The 24,388-nt window shown below is 35.6% G+C and overlaps 1 protein-coding gene across 1 annotated transcript in view; it reads right to left on the minus strand.

The window, feature by feature from the left end:
- MAN1A2 (mannosidase alpha class 1A member 2) overlaps positions 1 to 24,388 on the minus strand; it is a 184,331-nt gene that overhangs the window by 101,777 nt on the left and 58,166 nt on the right. The window contains exons 4-5 of the mRNA XM_003793819.2: positions 18,111 to 18,229; positions 11,357 to 11,437 (exon numbers count right to left, since the gene is read on the minus strand). Coding sequence (XP_003793867.1) covers positions 11,357 to 11,437; positions 18,111 to 18,229 — 200 coding nt within the window. The remainder of the gene's footprint in view (positions 1 to 11,356; positions 11,438 to 18,110; positions 18,230 to 24,388) is intronic.

Consider the following 24,388-nt stretch of genomic DNA (forward strand, 5'->3'; position numbering starts at 1 on the left):
GTTTCCCAAAAATAAAGTCAGAATTAATGGAATAAGCACAATAATGTCTGATATTTAAACCAGGAAAAAATAACACTCTAACATTTCATTTTTATTATTCATAACATGATTTAAAGAATGTTAGGTTTAACAATCCTTCTCTATTTGTCTTTAAAAATATCACTGAATTTATTCAGGAATTCTTTACCTTTAGAGGCAATAGAATACATTTGTGTTTTAGTTAAAAAAAGATTTTCTTGCTATTTTTTAATTTTATTTTGTTTTTATGATCTGTGAATATGCATTAAACTCCACATTATCATTTCTCTATTTTATCTGACAGGCTTTAGGTGCTGTTATCCACATAAATTATGTTATAATCTTACTCAGGAAGGAATGCCACTTTGATAACCATTAAAAAAATGAAAAGGGACAATCTTGTAAAAGAACTGTCATATATTTGAGGCTAACAGCAAGTAAACATAATAAATCATCAAGTTTTTTAACTTGTGAATATTTAATATAAACAGTCTTGTTCTGAGAAAATGATAAAGCCTCATATTTATGATATTAATAAATCAAAAGAAGAAAGGAATATTATGTCAATATGGGATACAACCCTCATTTGGTTCCCTATACCAAAAAATAGAATACATGTAAAATGTTCTTTATCCTGGTTACATATTAACACAACAAAGGCACTTTGTCATATTATAAATTATAACCAATATTCTGGCTTATATGAGATAGAGGAGTTTATTGCAAATCCAGTATCAGAATAATGTTATATTCAAATTATGTTTCTGTGTTTTATTCATTTTTAGCTCATGTCAAGGATTAGATTAAAAAAAAAAAGGAGAAGCTCCAAAGGCCAGCCACCTGCACCTAAAAGGTATTCCTGGGGAAGGTAGCAATGTCCCGAAAAGGGACTAGGACTAACAAAAGGAAAGTGAGGCCAGCCACACAAGAGAGACTGGAAGCCCAGAGAGGTCCATGTGAGGAAGTGACAACAGGTTTTGGATCAGAGCTTTTGGAATGAAATGATCATGTAGAAACTAAATTAGTCTCTTAACTTTTTTGGCAAAATAGACTGTATTTATGTAATCTCTTTGCAAATAAATAAGAGGATCTTTTACCTGTTACAAATGCAGAATATTTACCACATGAGAAAACCCAAAGGAAGAGGAGTAAAGTAATCCCTACTGAGGCGGCACTGTGGCTATGCGCTTTCATATCATTTAATCCTCACAACTCTCAAGTGAACTTCTCACATTTTTATAGATGAAGAAACTTAAGTTACAGAAGGTAACGAACTTGCTGAATACCATTATAAAGGATGAGTGGAGACTTACAAAGCAGGGAATCAAACCTCAAACCCCAAAGAATAAGTGCTTCCCCCCACCTCAACATGTTCTTCTAAAAGTCTGAGGCATAAAAAAATATAAAAATGGAAATACTTGGTAACATTGTGCAGTTTTTTAGCATTTCAGTTTTATCTACAACTGCAACCAAAATGTCAACATTTTGCTTCAACCTTCAGTTAGGACGCGTAATGTACAACAGCCAAGGCAGAAGCTTGTCTTTCACAAGCTGCTCATAATTTTGGATCACATAGCTATTGTTATGAAAATTAATCAAGTGTATCAACTACATGCAAAAAATTTAGTACTTCTTCGATGTAGTCAGATAAGCACAATAAATTAACTCAACCTTCAATACTTACAGTAGAGGAACACCACTGTAGACATAAAATACTGTTTACCTCTCTCTTTACTGTTCCATAAATTGTACGTAGCATTCAGTTGAAAATTATGAAATATATAAGAAAAACTAACCACTGTCTGTAGACAAAGTGACAAAACCAGACTCAAAAGGATTGAAACAATCAGAGAATTTAAAGTGACTGTGATAGACCTCAAAATAACAGATGCCTTCAAGGGGTTCACAATTACATTAAACACAGCTAAAGAAAAAAATTAATGAACCTTAAGGTAGGTGTACGAATTAGCCGGACAAAACACAAGGAGGAAAAAAAAGGACAGGGGCCTTCCGGTTCCTAGTCCAACCATGTAAGAATCTTGGAAATCACCACGCCATCCTAACAAATAAAAAGCTGAACAAGCTAAAACAGCAACTCTTCTTAAACTGGTAAGAGAAATGAGACCACAGGGCAAACCCCAAAATAAGACTGATAGGAGAATATGAAGAATCACACCCTGGAAACCTATGCAGGAACTAGTACCTGAGTAAGGAAACCTGAACATGAATGATGGACAACTCTCAGAGGACCTAGTCATCAGGGGACCGCACAATTTTCTAATACTTACCTCTTAGAGTTCTACCTGGTTCTTACACTGAATATTATAGAAAATTTGATCATGCTTCTAGACAGATGAAGAGAAAAGGAAACATTTTGAGATATACCAGAGCAGTCCAATCTTAAAAAGTGTGCCCTCAGAAGAAACTAGTTAACCAGAGCCTAACCTGTTGGTGGTATATCAAAGCTTGAATGGCCTGGGCGAAGAGAAATAACAAACTCCAGCCCCCTCAACATTCCATGTAGGACAAGGGCAATGCCCAGCTCCAGCTACCTTTAGCCACCCTGCCCCATCTAAGGGGGTTGGGACAAACTGAGACCTAATTACAGGACTACAGAAAGGTTCCCCAAACCTTCTCACATCAGTGAAGGCCTATTTCCAATAGTTCCTTTTACCCTATACATCATGGCCAACTATTGAGAAAAAATTATCAGACACATTAAAAGATAAAACACACAGTTTGAAGACACAAAACAAGTATCAGAAATAGATTCAGATAGGCCAACAATGTTGTAATTATCAGACTGGTGTTAAAACAACTATGATTATTATGCTAGAGGCTCCAGAGGATAAAGAATACAGCATGCAAAAACAGATGATCAATGAATGTAAGCAGACAGAGAGATATTCTAAGAATCAAAAGCTAGAGTTCAAAAATACGATAATAAAAATGAAGAATGTGGGTGGTACCTGTGGCAGAGTGAGTAGGGAGCTGGCCCCATATATCCATATACCAGCCCCAGCCCAACTACAACAAAAAAATAGCCGGGCATTGTGGCGTGTGCCTATAGTCTCAGCTACTCAGGAGGCTGAGGCAAGAGAATCCCTAAGCCCAAGAGCTGGAGGTTGCTGTGAGCTGTGATGCCAGGGCACTCTACCTAGGGCAATAGTGAGACTCTGTCTCAAAAAAAAAAAAAAAAAAAGAAGAAGAAGAAGAAGAATGTTTTTGATGGGCTTATTAGTAGACTGGACATAGCTGAGAAAAGAATCTCTAAACTTGAGAATGTCTCAACAGAAACCTCCAAAACTAAGAAGCAAATAGAAGGAAAAAAAAAAAAAAAAACCGAAGAACTGTGAGACAATTACAAAAGTTTAAATACATATAATGGAAACTGCAAGGAAAGAAAACAGAAACAAAAGAAATATATGAAATATTAATAATTGAGAGCATTAATTTCCCCAAATTAATGTCAAACATCAACCCACAGTTTGAAGAGAATAATAAGCAGGATAAAAGCCATAAAAAGGGTACCTAGGCCTATCACATTTAAAAAATTGAAACTATAATATAAAGAAAAAATACAAAAAGAAGCCAGAGGGAAAAAACACCCTAACTACAAAGAAGCAAAGATAAGAATTACATCCTTTACAACTTCTCAGAAACCATGCAAACAAAGATAACAGGGTAAAGTATTTACAGTGTTGAGAGAGGAAAAAAAAACCAATCAGGCTATGGATCAATCTCTTAAGATTAGTTATATCCTAGGACACAAATCAAATCTCAACAAACTTAAAAGAACAGAAATTATACCTTGCATCTTTACTGAGACTCTTTATACAAAACAAAATATGAACAAAAAATGTTAAAGTCAGCCGGAGGAAACAAAAGATCTATTATATACAGAGGGACAAAGAATTAAAGCAGATTTCCCATTACAAACTATGCAAGCTATTCGATATCCAGTGACATTTTTAAAGTGTTAAAAAGAAAAACTAAATCTAAATTTAGGGGAGTAAATCTAAATTTTATTCCCCTCAAAAAATTATTTCAAAAATGAAGACTTTTAGACTACAAAAACTCAAAGAACTCACTAGCAATGGATGTGACTATAAAACAAATGTTAAAGGAAGAACTCTGCACAGAAAGAATTAAATTACTAGACAGAAACATAAACCTGCAAAAAGCAAAGAAGACCAATGAAAATGACTAAAATGAAGAAAAATAAAAAGCCTTTTTTTCTTATTTTTAAAAGCTCTAAATGATAATTGATCACCTAAACTAAAAAATAGTAGCAATGTATAATGGATTTTTAGTCACAAAGTTCACGTGCAATTTATAATACTGTGCACACAAACTTTATGGCCATCCTGTCTGTGCATAAAACTAAAATCTATAGTAATATGCAAAAGAGAAAAAAGAATTAGGAATATACTATTATATAATTATTATAAGGGAAGCAATGAAATGCTGATTGACAGCAGACCAAAATTAAAGACACAGACAGTGAACAAAAAACAACCATTAAAAAATATTTAAGTATAAGTAAGTCAATTGTACAGGTAAACTAGCACCACAAAAATAGATAGGGAAAAAAAAGAAAATTAAGAATGATGAGCCAGATGGGACAAACAGGAGACAATTAACAGTGTGGGAGATTTTAAGACAATTATGTCATTAGTTATACTGAATGCAAATGATCTAAAAATACAAATTAAAAAGACTGTCAAATGTCTCTACAGTAAACTTTAAGTATAAAAACATCTGGTTAAAAAAAAAAAACTCCCTAAAGAGAGTTAGAATCATCATGCTGTAGAACCTCTACAAGTTGATCCCCAAAGGGACTCTAACAAAATGGTCAACATATGGAGGTGGTCAACATAGGAACTAGGCCTACTGTACTAACAGATCACACACGTGGTTTAATGTGTGGTCTAGGAAAATTAGGTTAACTTAAGGAGGTGATCAATGTAGGGAAGTGGTCAATCTGGAGGTTCTACTGTATTAGTGTCAAAGTAGACTTGAAGACCAATGAGAAAGAGAAAAGCTAAGAAACAATAAAAACAATAAAAGGGTCAATTCACCAGAAAGGCAAACAATCCTAAGTGTGTACCCACCTAAGTACAGAGCTCCTCCAAAATGCATGACAATCAATTCATAAAAGAAACAGATAAACCCACAAATACAGCTGGAATTTTCAAGATTCCTCATACAGTATTCAAAAGAAAATTAGTAAAGTTATAGATGATCTGAGTAATACTATTAACTAGCTTTACCTAAGTGATATTTAAACCCAACCACAGCAGAAAACATTCTTTCGAGCATACATTATTTTTAAGATAGAACATATTCTGACTCAGGAAACAAACACCAACAAATCCAAACATGCACTCCCTATTTCCTGCCCCTAAGACAATTAAACTAGAAATCAATAATAAAAAGGTATCTGGAAAATTCTCAGTTATTTGAAAATTAAACAACACACTTCTAAATAACATAGGAATCAAATAGGAAGAAATGAGAAAATATGTTCCCCTGGTGGGAATATACATAGTAAGGAGTTCCTAGTGAGCTTTAACTGACCTAGGGCTCATTATCATCTAATTATTAGCATGGCATAGGGAGAGTTTTCATAAAGGATTCTAGGAGGGGGCATGCATTGTAAGGAAACTATTATATAACCTTATAACCTAACCAGTCACATAATCTGTTATACAGGAATGCCATAAAGTTCATGTGCAATTTAAAATAGTTGTCTACCCTGTATAACTCCAACCCATCAATCACCTCAAAGATGGGAGAACCACCAATCCAGAAAGATGGACAAAGCATATAAAGGACAACGTGTGCCAGACTTTGGGGTCTTTCTCCACTCACAGAGAATGACTGTCTCTCCCTCTGAGACTTACTTTCATTTTGCAATAAATGTGTGTGTGAATGCTTTTTGTACCAGCGATCACTGTCGTCAGCTCAACTCAGTACCTGAACTCATTCTTGACAATGGGAAACAGGGGACTGGACATCCAGGCAGACCTGACACACAAACAGCCCGTGTATCCAATAACGAGAGGGAGGAAAGGAGAGGATTCTTTTCTATCGAATTGTAGGGGTGAGGCTGGGTAGAGACTTACCCAATCTTAGCTGGAGGCCCACTTACTGGCCTCAGCATTTTCTCTCATTTCATTACTGCCCTGTTCTCTATCTTAGAAAACAGATTGGGGAGGGAGCTCTTAGGGAGGGAACAAAGGAGAAGAAACAGTGATTTAAATGTTATTGGGTGAGACTTAACAAAACTTCGATTTTAGTCGCAGTTTCATTCTCAACCATGATACTGGCAATATGGCTTCAAAACTGCTGGCCTGTGAGTTTTCATTATGGGAAAATCTACCTCTTGGTCTGCTACTTTAACTGTCTACCTTTACTACCTGTGAGATCTTTACCTGGTTTTTCCGCTCTGTGACCTAGAACATAGTTAGTCCCTGTACCAAAAATTCCAGTGGAATTTATGACTTGGACGTCTAGCTTGTCCAGTCCCATCAGCTCTCCCACATGGCATTTCATTTCTCTGCCTTGGATCTGCATCTGCTGCTTCCCCCTATCTTCTCTCTGCCTCTGCCAAACAATAGTCTGGGATATTCTCCTAAGGTCACTGAGAGAGGTGCCTTTCTTCATAAAAACTTTTAAGATTTAGATTTCCCTAGGAAGATGAAATACCTACTCTTAGGTCTAAACTCTCCACTTGACCCAAAACTTCTTCCCCTGAAAAATGTCTTAAAATACCTTCCTAAGCTGCCTTCCCCACTAACTGCCGATTCTCCAACACTGAACTTCCTGAGCTGCTCTCCCCACTAGCTGCTGATTCTCCAACACTGAAGTAGGGTAACAGGACATATCTGAGAAGGCATGTTTATGTAAGAGATGCAAGGAAGAGAGAAACAGAGAAAGGAGGGAGAGAGGAAGGAAGGGAGGGGAAGAAAGAAAGAACCAAACCATACTACATCTACCACAGGGAAAAAAAAAAAGAAAAATAAACTTCAACTCACTGGGAAATTCTACCTAAAATTTAACTAAGAAATAATATCAGTTATACACAAATTTCTCCAGAAGGAGAAAAAAAAAATTTTTTTCCAGCTCATTTTATGAGGTCAAGCATTACTCTTATGCAAAATATACACATACAGGCACAAAGTTATTAAAACAAAACAGTATGTCACATGAACATAGATGCCAAAAAACCTCCATAATATATTATCAGATCAAATCCAGCAATATATAAAAAAGATAATATAGCATGATGAAGTAGGTGTTGTCCCAATTATGCAGAACTGGTTTCATATTCCAAAATCAACCAACATAATTCACTCTATCACCAGACTAAAGAAGAAACATCTTATAATCATTACACGCCACAAGAACATATGATAACACTGAATATCCATTCATGATAGAAACTCTCCAACCAGAAATAAAAGATAAAGAGCATCTACAAAAAAATTATAGCTAACATTATGCTTAATGATGAAAAAATAAAGTACTTTCCCCTCAGATCAGAAACCAGCCAAGAATGCCCACTCTTCCCAAACTTTGTAGTGAAAGTTCTAAGCAATTCAGTGAGGTAAGAAAAAGAAATAAAAGACCTACACAAATAAAACTTTTCTCTATACAGAAAAATAAAATTTATCTCTATTTACTAATGACATGATTGTTTACATAGAAAATCCCAAAGAATTTATTAAAATCCACTCAAAAGCTACTATAATCAATTAATGAAGGTAGGAAAATTTCAGGGTAGAAAGGCCATTACATATTGCACAAAAATGTAAATGTTTTAATGCCACAGAACTGTATATTTAAAATGGTTAAAATAGTAAATTGCATTACTACATTTTACTACCATCTTCTTAAATGATATCAGGAAGCTATCTAGAAAGAAACAGAATGTCCTGAGTCAGCTGAGAATGTAAGTCTTTATTAAAAGATTATTATTGCTATTTGTTTTCTGAGACAGAGTCTCGTTCTGTTGCCTGGTATAAAGTACAACGGGATTATCATAGCTCACTACAACCTCAAACTCCAGGGTATATGCAATCTTCTTGCCTCTGCCTCACAGTTCTAGGATTATAGGCTTGAATCACCACACCCCACTTCTTGAAAGTTTTTTTTTTAAAAACAATTGTATTCATATATACCAACAATGAATAATTAGAAATTAAAATTAAAAACACAAACTACCAAAAAACATGAAATATATATAAAACTATCAAAATATGTGTAAGATCTACATGCTAAAGTCTAAAAACATTAACGAAAAAATTTTTAAAAAGTAAATTAAGTACATACCATATTCATGGATTAAAATACTCAATATCTTTAATATGTCAAGTCTCTCTACATTGATAATCTCAATCAAAATTCCTGATTAAAGCTGATTCTCAAATTTAAACGAACAAAAAAAGTAACTGAAACAGTCAAAACAATTTTTTAAAGAAACCTAATTTCAAGACTTTCCATAAAACCATAATAATGAACGCAATGTGCTAGTGGCAAAAAAACAGACACATAAATCAAGAGAATAAGAGTGCCCAGTGGTAGATCCAAAATACATGTATACAATCAACTGAGTTTCTACAAAGGTGCAAAGTCAACGAAAGGGTAATCTGGAAAGAAATAAACCTCACTTATAGTTCACAGCAAATATGAATTTAACTAAAAATAAATTATAGACTTAATGGTAAAATTATACAACTTTTAGAAGAAAACATAAGAGAAAAATCTTTGTGATCTTGGATTAGGCAAATATTTCTTAAATATGTATAATACCAAAAGCATGAAGCATAAAAGACAAAATTTATAAATTTTTACTTCTTCAAGATGTTACAGCTTTAGTTCTTCAAAAGATAATAAGTCACTGAAAAGACAAGCCAGACAGAAAGAAAATATTTGCAAACAAATAGGTTATAAAACATGTGGCCCAAAATACACAAACTATAAAAAATAAGAAAACCAAAGATTTTTTAGGTGGGCAAAAGAGCTGAACAGACAATTGAGCAAAAAAAAAAAAAAATGCAGATGATACATAAGCACTCAACATCATTTGTCACTAGGGAAATGCAAAATAAAACCACAATGAGATATTACTACATAAGTATTAAAATGGTTAAAAATAATACACTCACAATACCAAGAAGTGGTCACCAAGGGAGGAAATGTTAGGAAAAAGTCTGGCAGTGTCTTCAAATATACATTTACCCTTGACCTAGCAATCCACTCCTCTGTATTTACCCAAGAGAAATGAAAATGTATGTTCCCGTGGAAATCTATAATGAAATGCTCATAGCAGATTTATTCATTATCTCCAAAACTAGAAACAATCTCTCTGATGAATGGATAAAATATATTACATCTGTATGATGTAATACTCCACAGTATTAGTAAAGTGCTACTAATACATGGCTAAATCTCAAGTGCAGTATGCTAAGTTAAAGAAGCTAATATTCCTCACTGTAGACACAGTCAGCAGGGGCTGGCAATAGGGGGTAGGTGACTATAAAATCATAAAGGGAAATTTTCTAGGATGATAAAATTCTCTATCTTGACTTGTGTTGGTGTTTACAAGACTATCAAGACTACTGTCAAAACTCATAGAACTATATACAAAAATTGGTGAATTTTTATCTATGTGCATATAAACTCAATAAATCTGACTAAAAAAAATTCTATTAATGAACTTACAGTGACTTTATTCCTATGAGGTAGGTCAGAGTTTCTCAAAATATAGAACCACCATTTCAAAAATCACCTCTGACAAGGAGTACTTGACAAGAAATGTGTATATTAGTCTTTACACTAAACCAAATGAGTCAGAGTCTTGTGAATAGAGCTAGGAATATTCATTTTTAAAAAACACCTTTGTGATTCTGATACACAATGGAGTCTGAAAACTTCCCAACCAGAGTATAAATCATGTTTTTCTACTTTACTAAATATGAATTGAAATGTTCTGACTATAGAACATAGATTAGAGGTATTACCAAGTTACATAATAAAATCTGACAATAAAACTACATATTAAGATAAATGTTATCTAATAGTGTGTGTGTGTATATATATATCTTAATATGATAAGCATCTTCAAACATAATTCTTTTCAAAAAACAATAAATGGATAGGCCACTTTTTACACACACAAATATATAAACATTAATGAAATAACTAAATGTAAGTGTATGAAGTCATAAAAACATAGAAAAAGAAGAAATTTTTGTTTAGTAATAACACAGACATAGGTAAGGCTTTCCAAGGACCACAATCTAGAAGCCATTAAGGGTGGAAAAAAAAAAATGACTACTTTAACTATAAAAAAAGAACAGAACAAAACAAAACAAAGACAGTATAAAAATACATTTTTTCAGCACATATAACAAAAAAATGAACTTCCTTAAATCTATCAAGAGCTCTTATAAATCATTTAGACTAACAAGCCAATTTAAAAATATGGGTGAATAGCCAACTTTGGGGAGGCCAAAGAGAGAGGCCAGGAGTTTGAGACTAGCCTGAGCAACACAGTCTCTACCAAAAAAAAAAATTAAAAATTAGCCAGGTGTGGTGGCACGCACCGGTAGTCCCAGTTACTTGGGAGGCTGAGGCAGGAGGTTCAATTAAGCCCAAGAGTTTGAGGTTGCTGTGAGCTATGATCATGCCACTGCACTCCAACCTGGGCAACAAAGCAAGACTCTGTCTCTAAAGAAAAAAAATATATACATAAGGTGAAGTAGTTCCTAAACATATGAAATAGAAATGACTTATAACCTCTTCCCTTAAGTTTCTCTTTCTCCCATTCTTCAACCTCATCTTTCAACCAATCTCAGAAGTAAAAAGAAATTTCCCACACCCACTTCCCCACCACCCTCAGTCCCAAATATATTGTGCCAAGACTTCCAGAGAGGAGAATCTGGCGGCATTTAAATAATTATTACTTATAGCAATAAATTGCATTTAATTTCTAAATAGGAAGTTTTAACAATTAATTTTTGGAGGGTCTACATTGATTCTTCGTTCTTTAATCTTGTTATTTTCTTTTTCCCCTTCATTTGGACCATGCAAATCCTAGAGAAAAATCACTCTTGCAAAGGAGACATACTGTATATATAGCTGTGATGAATCTGTTTTATTCTCAAAAATTATTATTCCCAAGGAACAGTTCTGCCTGAAGCAAACCTTTAGATTAGTTCAATATTACTCAATTTTGAAAAATGATATGCTGCTAAGGAAATCTTTCATTTTATTAAATTCCATTTATAGCCCCTCCTCCAAAACAAACAGGTTACTTGATTTTGCTCACCTCCTCTCCTGAAAGGTAATATGCTGCAAGCAGGCCTCCAATAAATCGAATGTTGACTTCAAACACAGACACCTCTGAATTCTGTGAAAACATTGAATATACACATGCTTTATAGTTTTCAAAAGATTTTCAATACTTAATTGTTTCTCACAAACATCCTGTGGAAAACGCTGTTCTACTTCTGCATCCTCACTTCTCATGCAACTGCCATCTCACCTCCTTTCTGTCACCATTACTGAAACTCCCCATTACTGTCACCACAGCTTCCTATCTGCCAAAAACAGTGAGCCATTTTCACTTACCTTACACAGTACTGTGAAATCACCAAGATTTGACACTACTGATTTCTGTCCCTTCTTCATGAAAGCATTCACTCGTTGAATTCTGGAACAGTACTCTCTACTGCTGGCTCTTTCCTTCTGCTTTAATCACTGCACCATTAATTTTTACATTTATATCTCCTCATGAATTTTAAATATGTTTTGAAGTATACATAATAACTTAATAGCTGTTAAAGGAGGCAACAAGAATATGGTATAATGATGCATTATGAAATTAATAATGTTTAGAAAACTGGCTCCTAGGTAAGAAATTAATGTAGTCATTTTGCATAGACAGGGTGTCCATAAAGTTTGTATTGCACACGAACTTTATAGCCACCCCGTATATCAAAATGAAGTTTAAATTATTTAGAATAGAAAAAAATATAGAAGTAGATAAGTGACAATATATAAACTTGCTTAGAAGTTATAACCACAAAATCAACAGTTTCAATAACATACTGAAATTTTCCTAAAATGCAAAAAATAAAGCAATGAACAAAATTAAAAGGCAAGCGAACAAAAGAAAATTTGGTACAAATATAGGAAAATTAATAATCTTACTATAATGAGTTCATATGTTTGTATTTAGACATGGATAAAGATGTTGCTAGAAAAATTCAAATGTATGGAAAGAAAAGTAATGTCAGAGAATACAACCAAAGACTCCAAAGACTATATACAATTGACTAATATAAAAATAATATTTATAATTAATTCTTAACAAAAATTAAAAGAAAAAATGCATTACTCTAAAGTCTCTCCAGGATCACAGGCAGAACACATCCTTCACTAACACTAGTATATTTATACATTATAGCACTTTCACAATAAAATGTAATTTTTTTGATAACCTGGCTTTTATCCCACCCCAACACCAAGAGCAAAGTGCTTGATACTATTTCATATATTCCCAACATATACTGTAAGGCACAAAAGAGACATTCAATAAATATGAGAAAGAAGGGAAAGAGGGAAATAAAGCCTCCACTGCTCTCCAGAACTGTAACAATAACCTTCTAACCGATAACCCTGCTTTCATACTTACCTTTCTCCCTACACTCCGTTCACTGCCCAATAGGTGGAGTGAGTCTTTTGACTCTTATGTCAGTTTAGATCACTAATTTGTGCAAACTCTTACAAGGGCTTCACATTACACTCAGAGTAAAATGACCTAACATGCTCAGATACTCTACAAGCTCTTTGATATGTCGCCCATGAGTACCACTTTGACTCACGTAACTACATGTGTCTACTTGCTTTCTCTGTAACAGTACAACTCAAGACTCCTATGTCAGTCTTTACACTTGTTAACCTTTGTCTGGATATCTTCCCTTCACATAGCTGAAGTAATCACTGTATTATTCCCTGCATGTCTTTGAACAAATGTCACCTCATCAGAAATTTTTTCTGACTACCCAATATAAAACAGTAATCTGACATCATTAATACCTCCCCTTCCTTACACTATTCCCCCAATTAATACTTGTTATCATCTGATTACTATACAATAATCATATAGCAATAATATATTTTTATGTGTAAAATTTATCTCTTGCTTCACTAGAAAGAAGACATAAGAAGTTCTAGAGCAGTGATTTTCAACCGGTATGCCATTAACAGCACGGTTCTCAACCCACAGGAAATGTATTAAAGGGTCATAGCATTGGGAAGGTTGAGAACCACTGCAGAAGAGGATTTTAGGTGTTCCATGAAAATTTTTAAAGATCATCAATTAAATTAATTTCAAAAAAAGTTCAAAGCATAGTAAGTATAGTCTCTTTTTTCCTCTTTTCTTTGATCAACATAATTTAAGTGTGCCACAGAAGTTTAACTATAGGTACAAGCGTGCTGTGATATAAAAAAGATTGAAAACCACTGTTCTAGAGGATGAGAATGGATAAATGGGAGAGGCATTACTGTAAGAAGGAATGACTGAGACTCCACTAAAATGATGAAAATGTAAGTGCTCACAGTGATGAAACATTATGAGCCCTTTAAAGAATAACTTGCACATAGACCCATCATAATGGATTATAGAACAACAAAGTGAAAAAGAAAATATTAAAACAAGGGGAAAAAATATAGAAGATCTTTTAAAAATTAGACTGACAACACACTTAACAGCATAAAAGAAACAGGAAGGACAATGGAACTCTACCTTTAACTGAAAGAGAATCAACATTGACCTATAATTCTATTCTCAGCTATAATACCTATTAAGACAGAGCCATGTGTCCATATGGGTTCTCCTGGATATCTTGTCAAAAATGTCAACTTAACCAAAATTCCTTCAGAACCCACCTATGTAAAACAGCAGTAACTTACCACTATTTACTCCAATCCTACTTATTCTTCCTTATTACTCTCCACAGCACTTATCATCACCTGACATACTATATTAACTTGAATATCTGTTCATCATTTTTCTTCCAACACTAGGGTATAAACTCAAGAAAGAGAAAAGGCACTGCTGGTGAGACTGCAAACTAATATAACCTTTTTAGAAGGATGTATGGAGAATCCTCAAAGGACTCAAGCTAGACCTCCCATTTGACCCTGCAATCCCATTACTGAGCATCTACCCAGAAGAAAAAAGATCATTTTATCATAAGGACATCTGCACTAGACCATTTACTGCAGCTCAATTTACAATCACCAAATTGTGGAAACAACCTAAATGCCCACCAATCCAGGAATGGATTAACAAACTGTGGTACACGTATACCATGGAATACTATTCAGCCACTAAAAAAGATGATAACAGTCTATCTTTTGTATTAACATGCATGGAGGAGGAACACATTCTGCTTAGTAAAGCATTTCAAGAATGGAGAAGCAGGAATCCAATGTACTCACTTCTGATATGAGGAAAACTGATGCCAGTACATGGTAGAGATGGGGCAATGGGGGAGCAGAGAAAGGGAAGGGGGGAGTCACAATGTGGCTGACACACCTCTTGGACGGGGGACACAATTATAAGAGGGGCTTAACCTAACAACTGCAATCAGTGTAACCTGGTTCTTTGTATTCTCAGTGATTCCCCAACAATTTAAAAAAAAAAAAAAAGAAAGAGAAAAGACTTTGTTTTGTTCATTACTATAGCCATAGAATCTAGAAAAGACAGAGGAAGCACTCAATAAATGTATTTATTTACTTAGCTATTACTTAACTCAGAAGTTTCAAATATAAACTGGAATTAACTAAATAATAATTACACATAGGACAAAAAGGAAATGAACTAAGTTAAAGTGTTCTAAGATGTGTATATGCTTCAGAAGGAAGATAAAGACACTGATTAATTTTAAACTCTGTTGAGTATATACTTGTATATTAAAACTTTAAGAGTAACTCCAAAATGAATGGAAATAAAAATACACATTAAATTAGCAGAGGATAAAAGAGACATGATTTAATACAAAACAAAGACGGCAAACAGAAAATAAAAGCAAATGAAAAGTGTAACAACATGGGTAGAAAAACAAAGATGGAAGAAAGACCTAACTCCAAATATATGTTACTACAACAAATGTAAATATTTTAAGCTTAACAGTTAAAATAAAAAGACTCTAAGACTGAGTATAAAAATCAAAATTCAAATATACAATTTTGTTTATCCAAAATATACAACTAAAACATAATGACACAGAAAAGTTGAAAGTAATGGGATGAAAAATGACTGTGCTGATTGATTTATTAAACTATTTCCTTCTAGTTCAAATCCATTTTTCTATACTCTACTACGGCATACCAGGAGTCAGAACTCTACAAATTTATTTCATTTACCACCTGACTCCCTTTTAGGCCTTACCAATAGAAGTTCTAAAAAGACAATACAAAACTTGGGGGAAGGAAAAAGGACTTATTTCTTCCTGTTTACTTCTAATTTCTCAGTGTCACAGCAGCCACGGATGCTTCATCCTGTCAGTGGTAGCTGGTTCCCAAACACAGACCTCCTGCCACACATACACAGAAACCCCCACACCAGCCTCAATGGCCTCCTAGAGATACTAAACTCTTAACTAGGTGCCCTCTCTTAAGAGGTCTGAAACCCAACTCTGAGACAGCCCTTCTAAGAGCTCCTAAGGTACCAGAAACACCTGGACAACACGGAGTACTCATTCCACAGGGCCCAAGCTATTAAATTTTAATGATCCTAATCACTTCCCATTGTTTTCACAGCCCCACAGGTGGAAATTGTTCCCTATTTCTTATAGTTACTACCTCTGGTGATAGCACAATGCTCTTTTTGCCTTTTTGGTTCCTTATTACTTGGTTAACGATTCTAGATGTTAAATCTTCTAGTTAAAATAGATGGTATACTTCTAGTTCCTGATAGAGCTCTAACTGATACAAGGGAATTACTAGCCATAATAAAGCTGTCATGTTAATGAATGAGAGTATTTGAGATTGCACAGATGCTGAATTCTTTCCAAATTAATCTGTAAATTAAATGCAATCCTCATCAAAATTTCAACAAGGTTTTTCAGAACTTGAAAGAACAAAGGACTGAGAATTAGGATAATTTCCTTGTAGAACAAGATCAGACCTCAAGATTCAGGTACAGATATCAAGCTCCTTATAACAATATGGTAGTTAGGACAGTTTAGTACTAATATAGGGATAAAGAAAAAAGCCAGTAAAAAAGAATAAACTAATATGGCTAATATATGACTAATGTGGCATGTAAAAACAGCAAGAAATAAATAATCCTAGGATCAATTGGTAATTTCCTACAAAACTCAATTTTATATGAGTTAAAAGCAAATGCAAAAACAAAACTTTAGAACATGTAAATAAAATACAAAGGTCACTAAGAAAGTTTTGAGATAGACTGCATTATGTTCCATTATTTCACTTCCAAGAAATACAGTCCACAGCGTCCTTTCTGATTCACTCATGGAACTTCCAACTTGCTCTACTTATCAGTTTTACTAGAAGGGCTTCATTTGTTTTCATCTGTGCAGGTTTTACGCTTCTTGATTTTTGTGTATCTTAAAACTTTTGTAAGGACCCATAACACAACCTAAAGGTAGGAAGTTCTTAAATGAGATACAAAAAGCACAATCTATACTGGCTACCTAGCTACTAAGAAAAAAAACAACAGTTCTCAGCTTTCCTTTACAGTTAGAGAGGGCTATGTTAGTAAAGACTATACAAAAATAGGGGAACCAACCCCTGAGAAGTATTCTTAAAGAATAGTCACATGTCTTTCTTCTGATTCTTCCTCCTTTCTGTCAAATGGAAGTTGGACAAGATGCCTGTTTCTCAAAGAACCATCTTGTACCAGGTAGACAGAACAACAAGACAAAGGATCCTAAGTCCTTGCTGACAAAAGAGCTACCCAAACCAGCCCTGAACTGCTTATCTCTGTGCTTGATTTACATGAAAGACAAATAAATATCTATCTTGTTTAACCTATTTTACATTAGGTTTTCTGCCACTCCATACCCAAACCTAAATTTAACAGATAATAAAAACTGTTATATTGAAGAGGTTACTAGAAAGAAAAGCACAGAGAAGGATACTAAGGGCAAAAGGAACAGCAAGCACAAATATCCTGAAAGATGATAATGAATATGACACAACAGTCCACATTTCTTTTGGGTGAAGACTAGTTAACAATGAAAATAATTACTACCATCTACTGAGCACGTGATATATATCAGATTATCTCAAATAATCATCACAATATTACACTGGGATAGCAATTCTATGCAAGTTCAGAAAGAACAAGAACTTTCCCAAGTCACACAGCTAGAATGTAGCTATGCTGGGCTCCAAACCTGAGCAGTACCTCTTAACAATTACACCAAAGTACTGACAGATGGGCATAGGCCTAATGAAGGTTCATTAAGTTGTACCAAATCATTAAATCTTTCTCTCTTAAAAAAAACTACTTATTTACAAAGTACTTATAGTTTTCTGATATTTCTAATTCACTGCTTTTTTCTTCCTACTATCTTAACACATTTAACACACTGTCTCAAATGATAAAGTAAAAGGAAGATGGTGAGAAAGGGTGTATATATTATGCAAAAATTAAATAGCAATTGATAATCTCAAAAGAAGACAGGCAATTTTATTCTTCACAGTTCTAGAGACAGGAAAATCCAAGATAAAGGCACCAGCAGATTCAGTATCTGGTGAGGATCTCCTTCCTGATTCACAGATGATGCCCTCTCACTATGTCCTCACATGATGGAAGGGGCAAGGCAGGTCTCTGGGGCATATTTTATACTGACACTAATTCTAGTCATAAGTGCTCCACTCTCATGACATAATTGCCTTCAAAAGGCCCCCCCTGCAAATACCATCCATTAGTGATTAGGTTTCAACATATGAATTTGGGAGAACACAAACATTCAGACCACAGCAATTAGACATTGTATCTTTTCACAATCTCAGAGATTAATTATCAATCATATACTCACCACACTGAAGTCAAGGTTCTCTTCAACCCATCTTTGCCCATCTAGAAATTCAGCATGAAGCCCCATGATATAAAGGGTATCCAAAGCATCTACTATGGTAGCACCCATTTGTGAACTTCCTATATTAAGGAGGAAAAAAAATGGCATTACAAAGATCTCCTTCATGTAACATTTATTTCTGTTTTAATTTTTGTATATATAAACTCAAGTAAGAATTTAAAGACCAAAAAGAATACCCAACATTGGTCACTTTTCCACTCGAAAGGTAATATTCAGAGTTTAATATATTTTACTAAAGATGGCTCATTAGTAACATTTCAATAAGAAGATAAAAGAAAACTAAAAGAATAATTATCCCTAATTTTCTGCCTTGAGAATATATCTACCTACTTAACTGATAGGAAATAAAAAAAAGAGAAAGAGAAGATTAATTCAAGAAAAGAGGAAGGTTGTTTAAGATGAACTAAATCATAATACAACCATGCTCTTCTAATCTAAGTTCATACAAAGCACAAAAAAACTTAATAATACACACATAACAAAAATATATTTTAAAATAATAAATATATAACAAGGGATTCGGGGAAGATGGCTAACTGGTAGCAACTCTCAGCAGAGGCTCCTGACCAGAGGAAGAAAAACTGGACAGAATGGGGCTCTATGAAGTCAAAGGTGAGAAGCTGAGCCAAGAAAGAAGTTCGGCAAGCTGTAACTCCAAGGAAAAGCATTCAAGAAAACAAATTACAGGTACAAAGCCTATCAACAAGAGGACCAAAAACCCCTCCCCCAAGCAGGAAGCCTGCCACAGATAGCCTGCAAGGGAGCAGGGAACAAAAGACATCTCATTTTCTCTGCAGAGAGCCACTAAGCACCCAGGTCTCTTTCTCCAGGGAGGTCCCACTTATGAACCTAAAGTCCACCCCACCAGGCATAAAATTGAACAGTTATTTTCCCGCACAAGTCCAAACTCCCATTCCACCCTTCCCTGCTTGCATGGCATTCTGAAATCCTGCCCCCTGCAGAGCACAGAGTGTTTGGTCTTTTCCTGAGAGATCTGGGCATAGTGTAGACCACCAATCATCAGAATGGAATCTGTGACTAATGGGGAAGAAAGAGGGTATGGGAAGAAAGGGACACTCAGCGGGAAGAGGAGCAGTCCCCTGGTTATGACAATGCCCGGCCAGTGTTGACCCTCAGGGGTTGTGTATGGTGGGACGGGGTGCAGAACCCCCAGCTCTGTCGGCACCCACACTGCGAAATGATTGCCCCATGTGGACTGAGTTCGGCAGGCAGGGCTGGTCCCCAGGCCCTACTGGGCCTGCGGGCAGAGGCTTACCCAAGCATGGTATGAGACCTGAGGGCAAGGGCATTGGTCCCCTGACTCCAACAGAACCCTCCAGCTGAGGCTTGCTGGGTGTGAACCAAGACCTGAGGGCAACGGCATGGTCCCCTGTCTCCAGCCAGTCAGTGAGCAGAGCTTACCGGGTGAGGACTGAGACCTGCGGGCAGGGTGTGGTGCCCTGACTCCAACAGAGCCTGTGAACAGAGGCTTGCCAGGCAGTGGACTGAGACTGGCAGGTGGGGGCATGGTCCTCTGACTCCAACTGGCCTGGTAAGCAGAGGTTAGCTGGGTGTGGACTGAGATGGGTGGGCAGGGCATGGCCCCTGGCTCCAACTGGGCCTGTGAGCAGAGAAGCAGACAACAGTGTGGACTGAGTCTGGTAGGCAGGGGCATGGATCTCTGGCTCCAGTTGTGCAGTTGGAGACCCTTGAATCCCTTTCTGTTGAGAAGGGTTTGTACTGCCTTAGACAATTTAATTGGAACTTGTGTTTGGGGCTGTTCACTAGGGGACATTCTGAGGCTGACCTTTGAAGTTCTGTGGCAGAAAAGAACTGAAGGGTGGGGGCTGGGAGCTACAGCTGTTCATATCTCTCCACAGCTGAGATTTAAACCTAATACTGTGGCTTCTTAGGATAGGGTAGAGGTTGGCTGATAATCAAAACAGAGCTAGACTGCACTATCTCACCAAGTAGGTCCTTAGAGTTTCCAGCCAAAACTCTGAAAGGGGCCTTTGTAAGGTTGTAGGAGATAAGCCACAATTACAAAGCCTAGCACTTTGGTAAGAGGCTATCTCTACCACCTGGGAACCCCAATTCAATCTCACCCTACCCATTCAAATAACCAAACAGTGGAAAATAAACATGGTGCAGACCCAACAGAAGAACTCTGGCAATGTGAATAACCAGAGTAGATCAAACCCCACCCCCCAAAGAAATGACAAAGGAGATACAACTGATGATGATGCCATGATAAGACAGATGGCAGCAATGTCAGAAATTGAATTCAGAATATGGGTGGCAAATAAAAGAATGGAAAAAAGATAGAACCAGAATTCCAAAGATTGTCTCAAGAAATTAATGAATTCAAACACAAAGTCACCAAAGATATGGACATAATAAGAAAGGAAATAGCAGAGCTCAAGGAAATGAAAAAGTTAGTTGAGGAACTCCAAAATACAATAGAATCCCTCAGAAATAAGAGTTGATCAGACAGAAGAAAGGGTCTCTGACACTGAAGACAAAGCTTTTGAATGTTCCTAAATGCTCAAAGAGGCAGACAAATGGAGAGCAAAAACTGATCATTCCCTGAGAAAGCTGTGGGATCACTCCAAAAGATCAAACATTTGTCTTATAGGAATTCCCAAAGGAAAAGAGGATGGTCCTAAAAGTATAGATGCTCTAGTCCAAGAGATTTTGGAGGAGAATTTCCCAAGCATTGCAAGAGATACAGAACTTCAGATAGCAGACAGTTTCAGAACCCCAACAAGACTCAATCCAAACAAAGCATCTCCTAGACACATTGTGATTAACTTTGCCAAAGTTAAGACAAAGGAGAAAATTCTGCAAGCAGCCAGACATAAGAAAAGCATCACCTACAAAGGGAGAAATATCAGAATGACTGCAGATCTCGCAGCTGAAACATTTAAAGCCAGAAGAAGATGGTCATCGACCTTCACTCTCCTAAAACAAAACAACTTCCAGCCCAAGATCCTCTATTCAGCTAAAAAGAGTTTCATTTGTGATGGGGAAATCAAATACTTTAATGACACTGACATGTTGAAGAAATTTGCCATAACTAAACCAGCTCTCCGGGATATTCTCTGAGCCATCCTCCACAACAACCAGCACAATGCTCTACCTCCAAAGTAAACTCACCAAGAAATTTTTGAACAAAACCCAACTTCCACAGTGGTGAAAGGACTACAAATGTCCACTGGACATCCAAAAATCATGACACCCAAAACACAACCAGGCTTATCAATTCTCTCAATTAATTAATGCGAATGGTTTAAACTGTCCTCTAAAGAGGCACAGGTTGGCTGACTGGAAAACATAAACTGAGACCGGATATCTGCTGTATACAAGAATCTTACCTTACCTTAAAGGATAAAAATAGACTCAGGGTAAAGGAACGGACTTATATAATACAGGCAAACGGAAACCAGAAAAAAGCAGGGGTTGCAATTTTAGTAACAGGTACAATTGGCTTTAAACCAACAAAGATAAAGAAAGATAAGGAAGGTCACTACATATTTGTCAAGGGAAACACCCAACATGAAGAGATTTCAATAATTAATATTTATGTACCCTACCAGAATGCTCCTCAATTCATAAAGCAGACCCTAATGGAGATGAACAACTTGATATTTTCCTGCACTATAATAGTTGAAGATTTTAACACCCTTTGACAGTTTTGGATAAATCCTCCAAGAAGAAACTAAACAAAGAAATATTAGACTTAAACCTGACCCTAGAACAAATGGACTTTACAGACCTCTACAGAACATTTCACCCTAATAAAACTGAATATACATTCTTCTCATCAGCCCACAGGTCATCCTCCAAAATAGATAACCTAGAACACAAGTCTAACCTTAGCAAATTTAAAAGTGTAGAAATTATTCCTTATATCTTTTCAGACCACCATGGAATAAAAGTTGAACTCAACAGCAATGGGAATCTTCATACTCAAAGTCATGGAAGCTAAATAATCTTAGGCTGAATGATAGCTGGGTCAAAGATAAGATTAAGAAGGAAATCACCAAATTTCTGGAACAAAATAATAATGAAGACACAAATTATCAAAACCTGTGGGATACTGCAAAGGCAGTCCTAAGAGGGAAATTTTTAGTACTGGAAGCCTTCATCAAGAAAACAGAAAGAGAGGAAGCCAACAACTTAATGAATCATCTCAAGCAACTGTAAAAGGAAGAACATTCCAACCCCAAACCCAGCAGAAGAAAAGAAATAACCAAAATAAGGGCAGAACTAAATGAAACAAAAAACAAAAGAATCATTCAGAAGATCAATGAAACAAAAAGTTGATTTTTTGAAAAGATTAACAAAATTAATAAACCTTTGGGCAACCTAACCAGAAATAGAAAAGTAAAATCTCTGATATCATCTATCAGAAACGATAAAGGAGAAATAATGACAGCCACCTCAGAAATTCAAAAAATCCTCAATGATTACTACAAAAATCTTTATTCCCAGAAATACGGAAATGAAGGAAACGGACCAATACCTGGAAGCACATCACTGTCCTAGACTCAACCAGAATTATAAATCTTAAATAGACCTATATCAACCACTGAACTAGCATCAATACGAAATCTTCCTAAAAAGTCCAGGACCAGATGGTGTCACATCTGAATTCTATCAAACCTTTCAAGAGGAACTAGTACCTATATTATACAACTTTTTTCAAAGCATAGAAAAAGAAGGAATACTTACCAACACATTCTATGAAGCAAATATCACCCTGATCCCCAAACCAGGAAAGGATCCAACAAAGAAAGAAAATTATAGACCAATATCATTAATGATATCGATGCAAAATATTCAATAAGATCTTAGCAAACAGAATTCAGCAACACATCAAACAAATTATACACCATGATCAAACTGGTTTTGTTCCAGGGTTACAGGGTTGGTTCAACATACACAAATCTATAAATATAATACATCACATCAATAAAATAAAAAACAAAGACCATATGATTCTCTCAATTGATGCAGAAAAAGCCTTTGACAATATCCAACATCATTTCATAATCAGAACACTTATGAAAACAGGCACAGAAAGGACATTTCTTAAACTGATAGAGGCCATCTGCAGCAAACCCACAGCCAATATCATATTGAATGGTGTAAAACTAAAAAATTTCCACTCAGTACTCAGATCAGAACAAGGCAAGGATGCCCACTGTCTCCACTGCTATTCAACATAGTAAAGGAAGTACATCGCAATGAGGCAAGAGAAGGTGATCAACGGTATCTGAATAGGGTCAGAGGAAATCAAACTCTCACTCATCACTGATGATAGGATCCTACACCTGGAAAATCCCAGGGACTCAACTTCAAAACTCTTAGAAGTGATCAAGGAATACAGCAGCATCTCAGGCTACAAAATCAATACTTACAAGTCAGCAGCTTTTATATACACCAACAACAGTCAAGCTGAAAAAACAATCAAGGACTCTATTCCTTTTACAATGGTACCAAACAAGATGAAATATCTGGGAATTTACCTAACAAGGACGTGAAAGATCTCTAGAAGAGAGCTATGAAACTCTGAGAAAAGAAATAGCTGAAGATGTTAACAAATGGAAAAACATATGATGCTCATGGCTGGGAAGAATCAACATTGTTAAAATGTCCACACTATCCAAAGCAATCTACAGATTTAATGCGATCTCCATTAAAGCACCATTGTCATACTTTAAACAACTTGAAAAAAATAGTATTTCCTTTTATATGGTATCAGAAAACACTTCAAATAACAAATAGATTACTCAGAAATAAAAACAAAGCAAGAGGTATCACATTACCAAACTTCAGGCTATCCTATAAATCTACAGTGCTCTAAATAGCATGGTACTGGCACAAAAACAGTGAGGTAGATTTATGGAACACAACAGAGAACCAAAAGATGAACCCAGCTACTTATCACCATTTGATCTTTGACAAGCCTATCAAAAATATTCAGTGGGGGAAAGACTCCCTATTTAACAAATGAAGCTGGATTCCAACCAATGAACTGCCTGGCAACCTATAAAAGACTGAAACTGGACCCCCACCTTTCACCATTAACAAAAATTGATTCTCACTGGATAAAAGATTTAAACTTAAGACATGGAACTATAAAAATACTTAAAGACAGTGCAGGGAAAACACTTGAAGAAAGTGGCCTGGGAGACTATTTTATGAGGAGGACC

Source organism: Otolemur garnettii, unplaced genomic scaffold, assembly GCF_000181295.1.
Source record: "Otolemur garnettii isolate 467f Iridium unplaced genomic scaffold, OtoGar3 scaffold00073, whole genome shotgun sequence".
NCBI classification, from domain to species: Eukaryota; Metazoa; Chordata; class Mammalia; order Primates; family Galagidae; genus Otolemur; species Otolemur garnettii.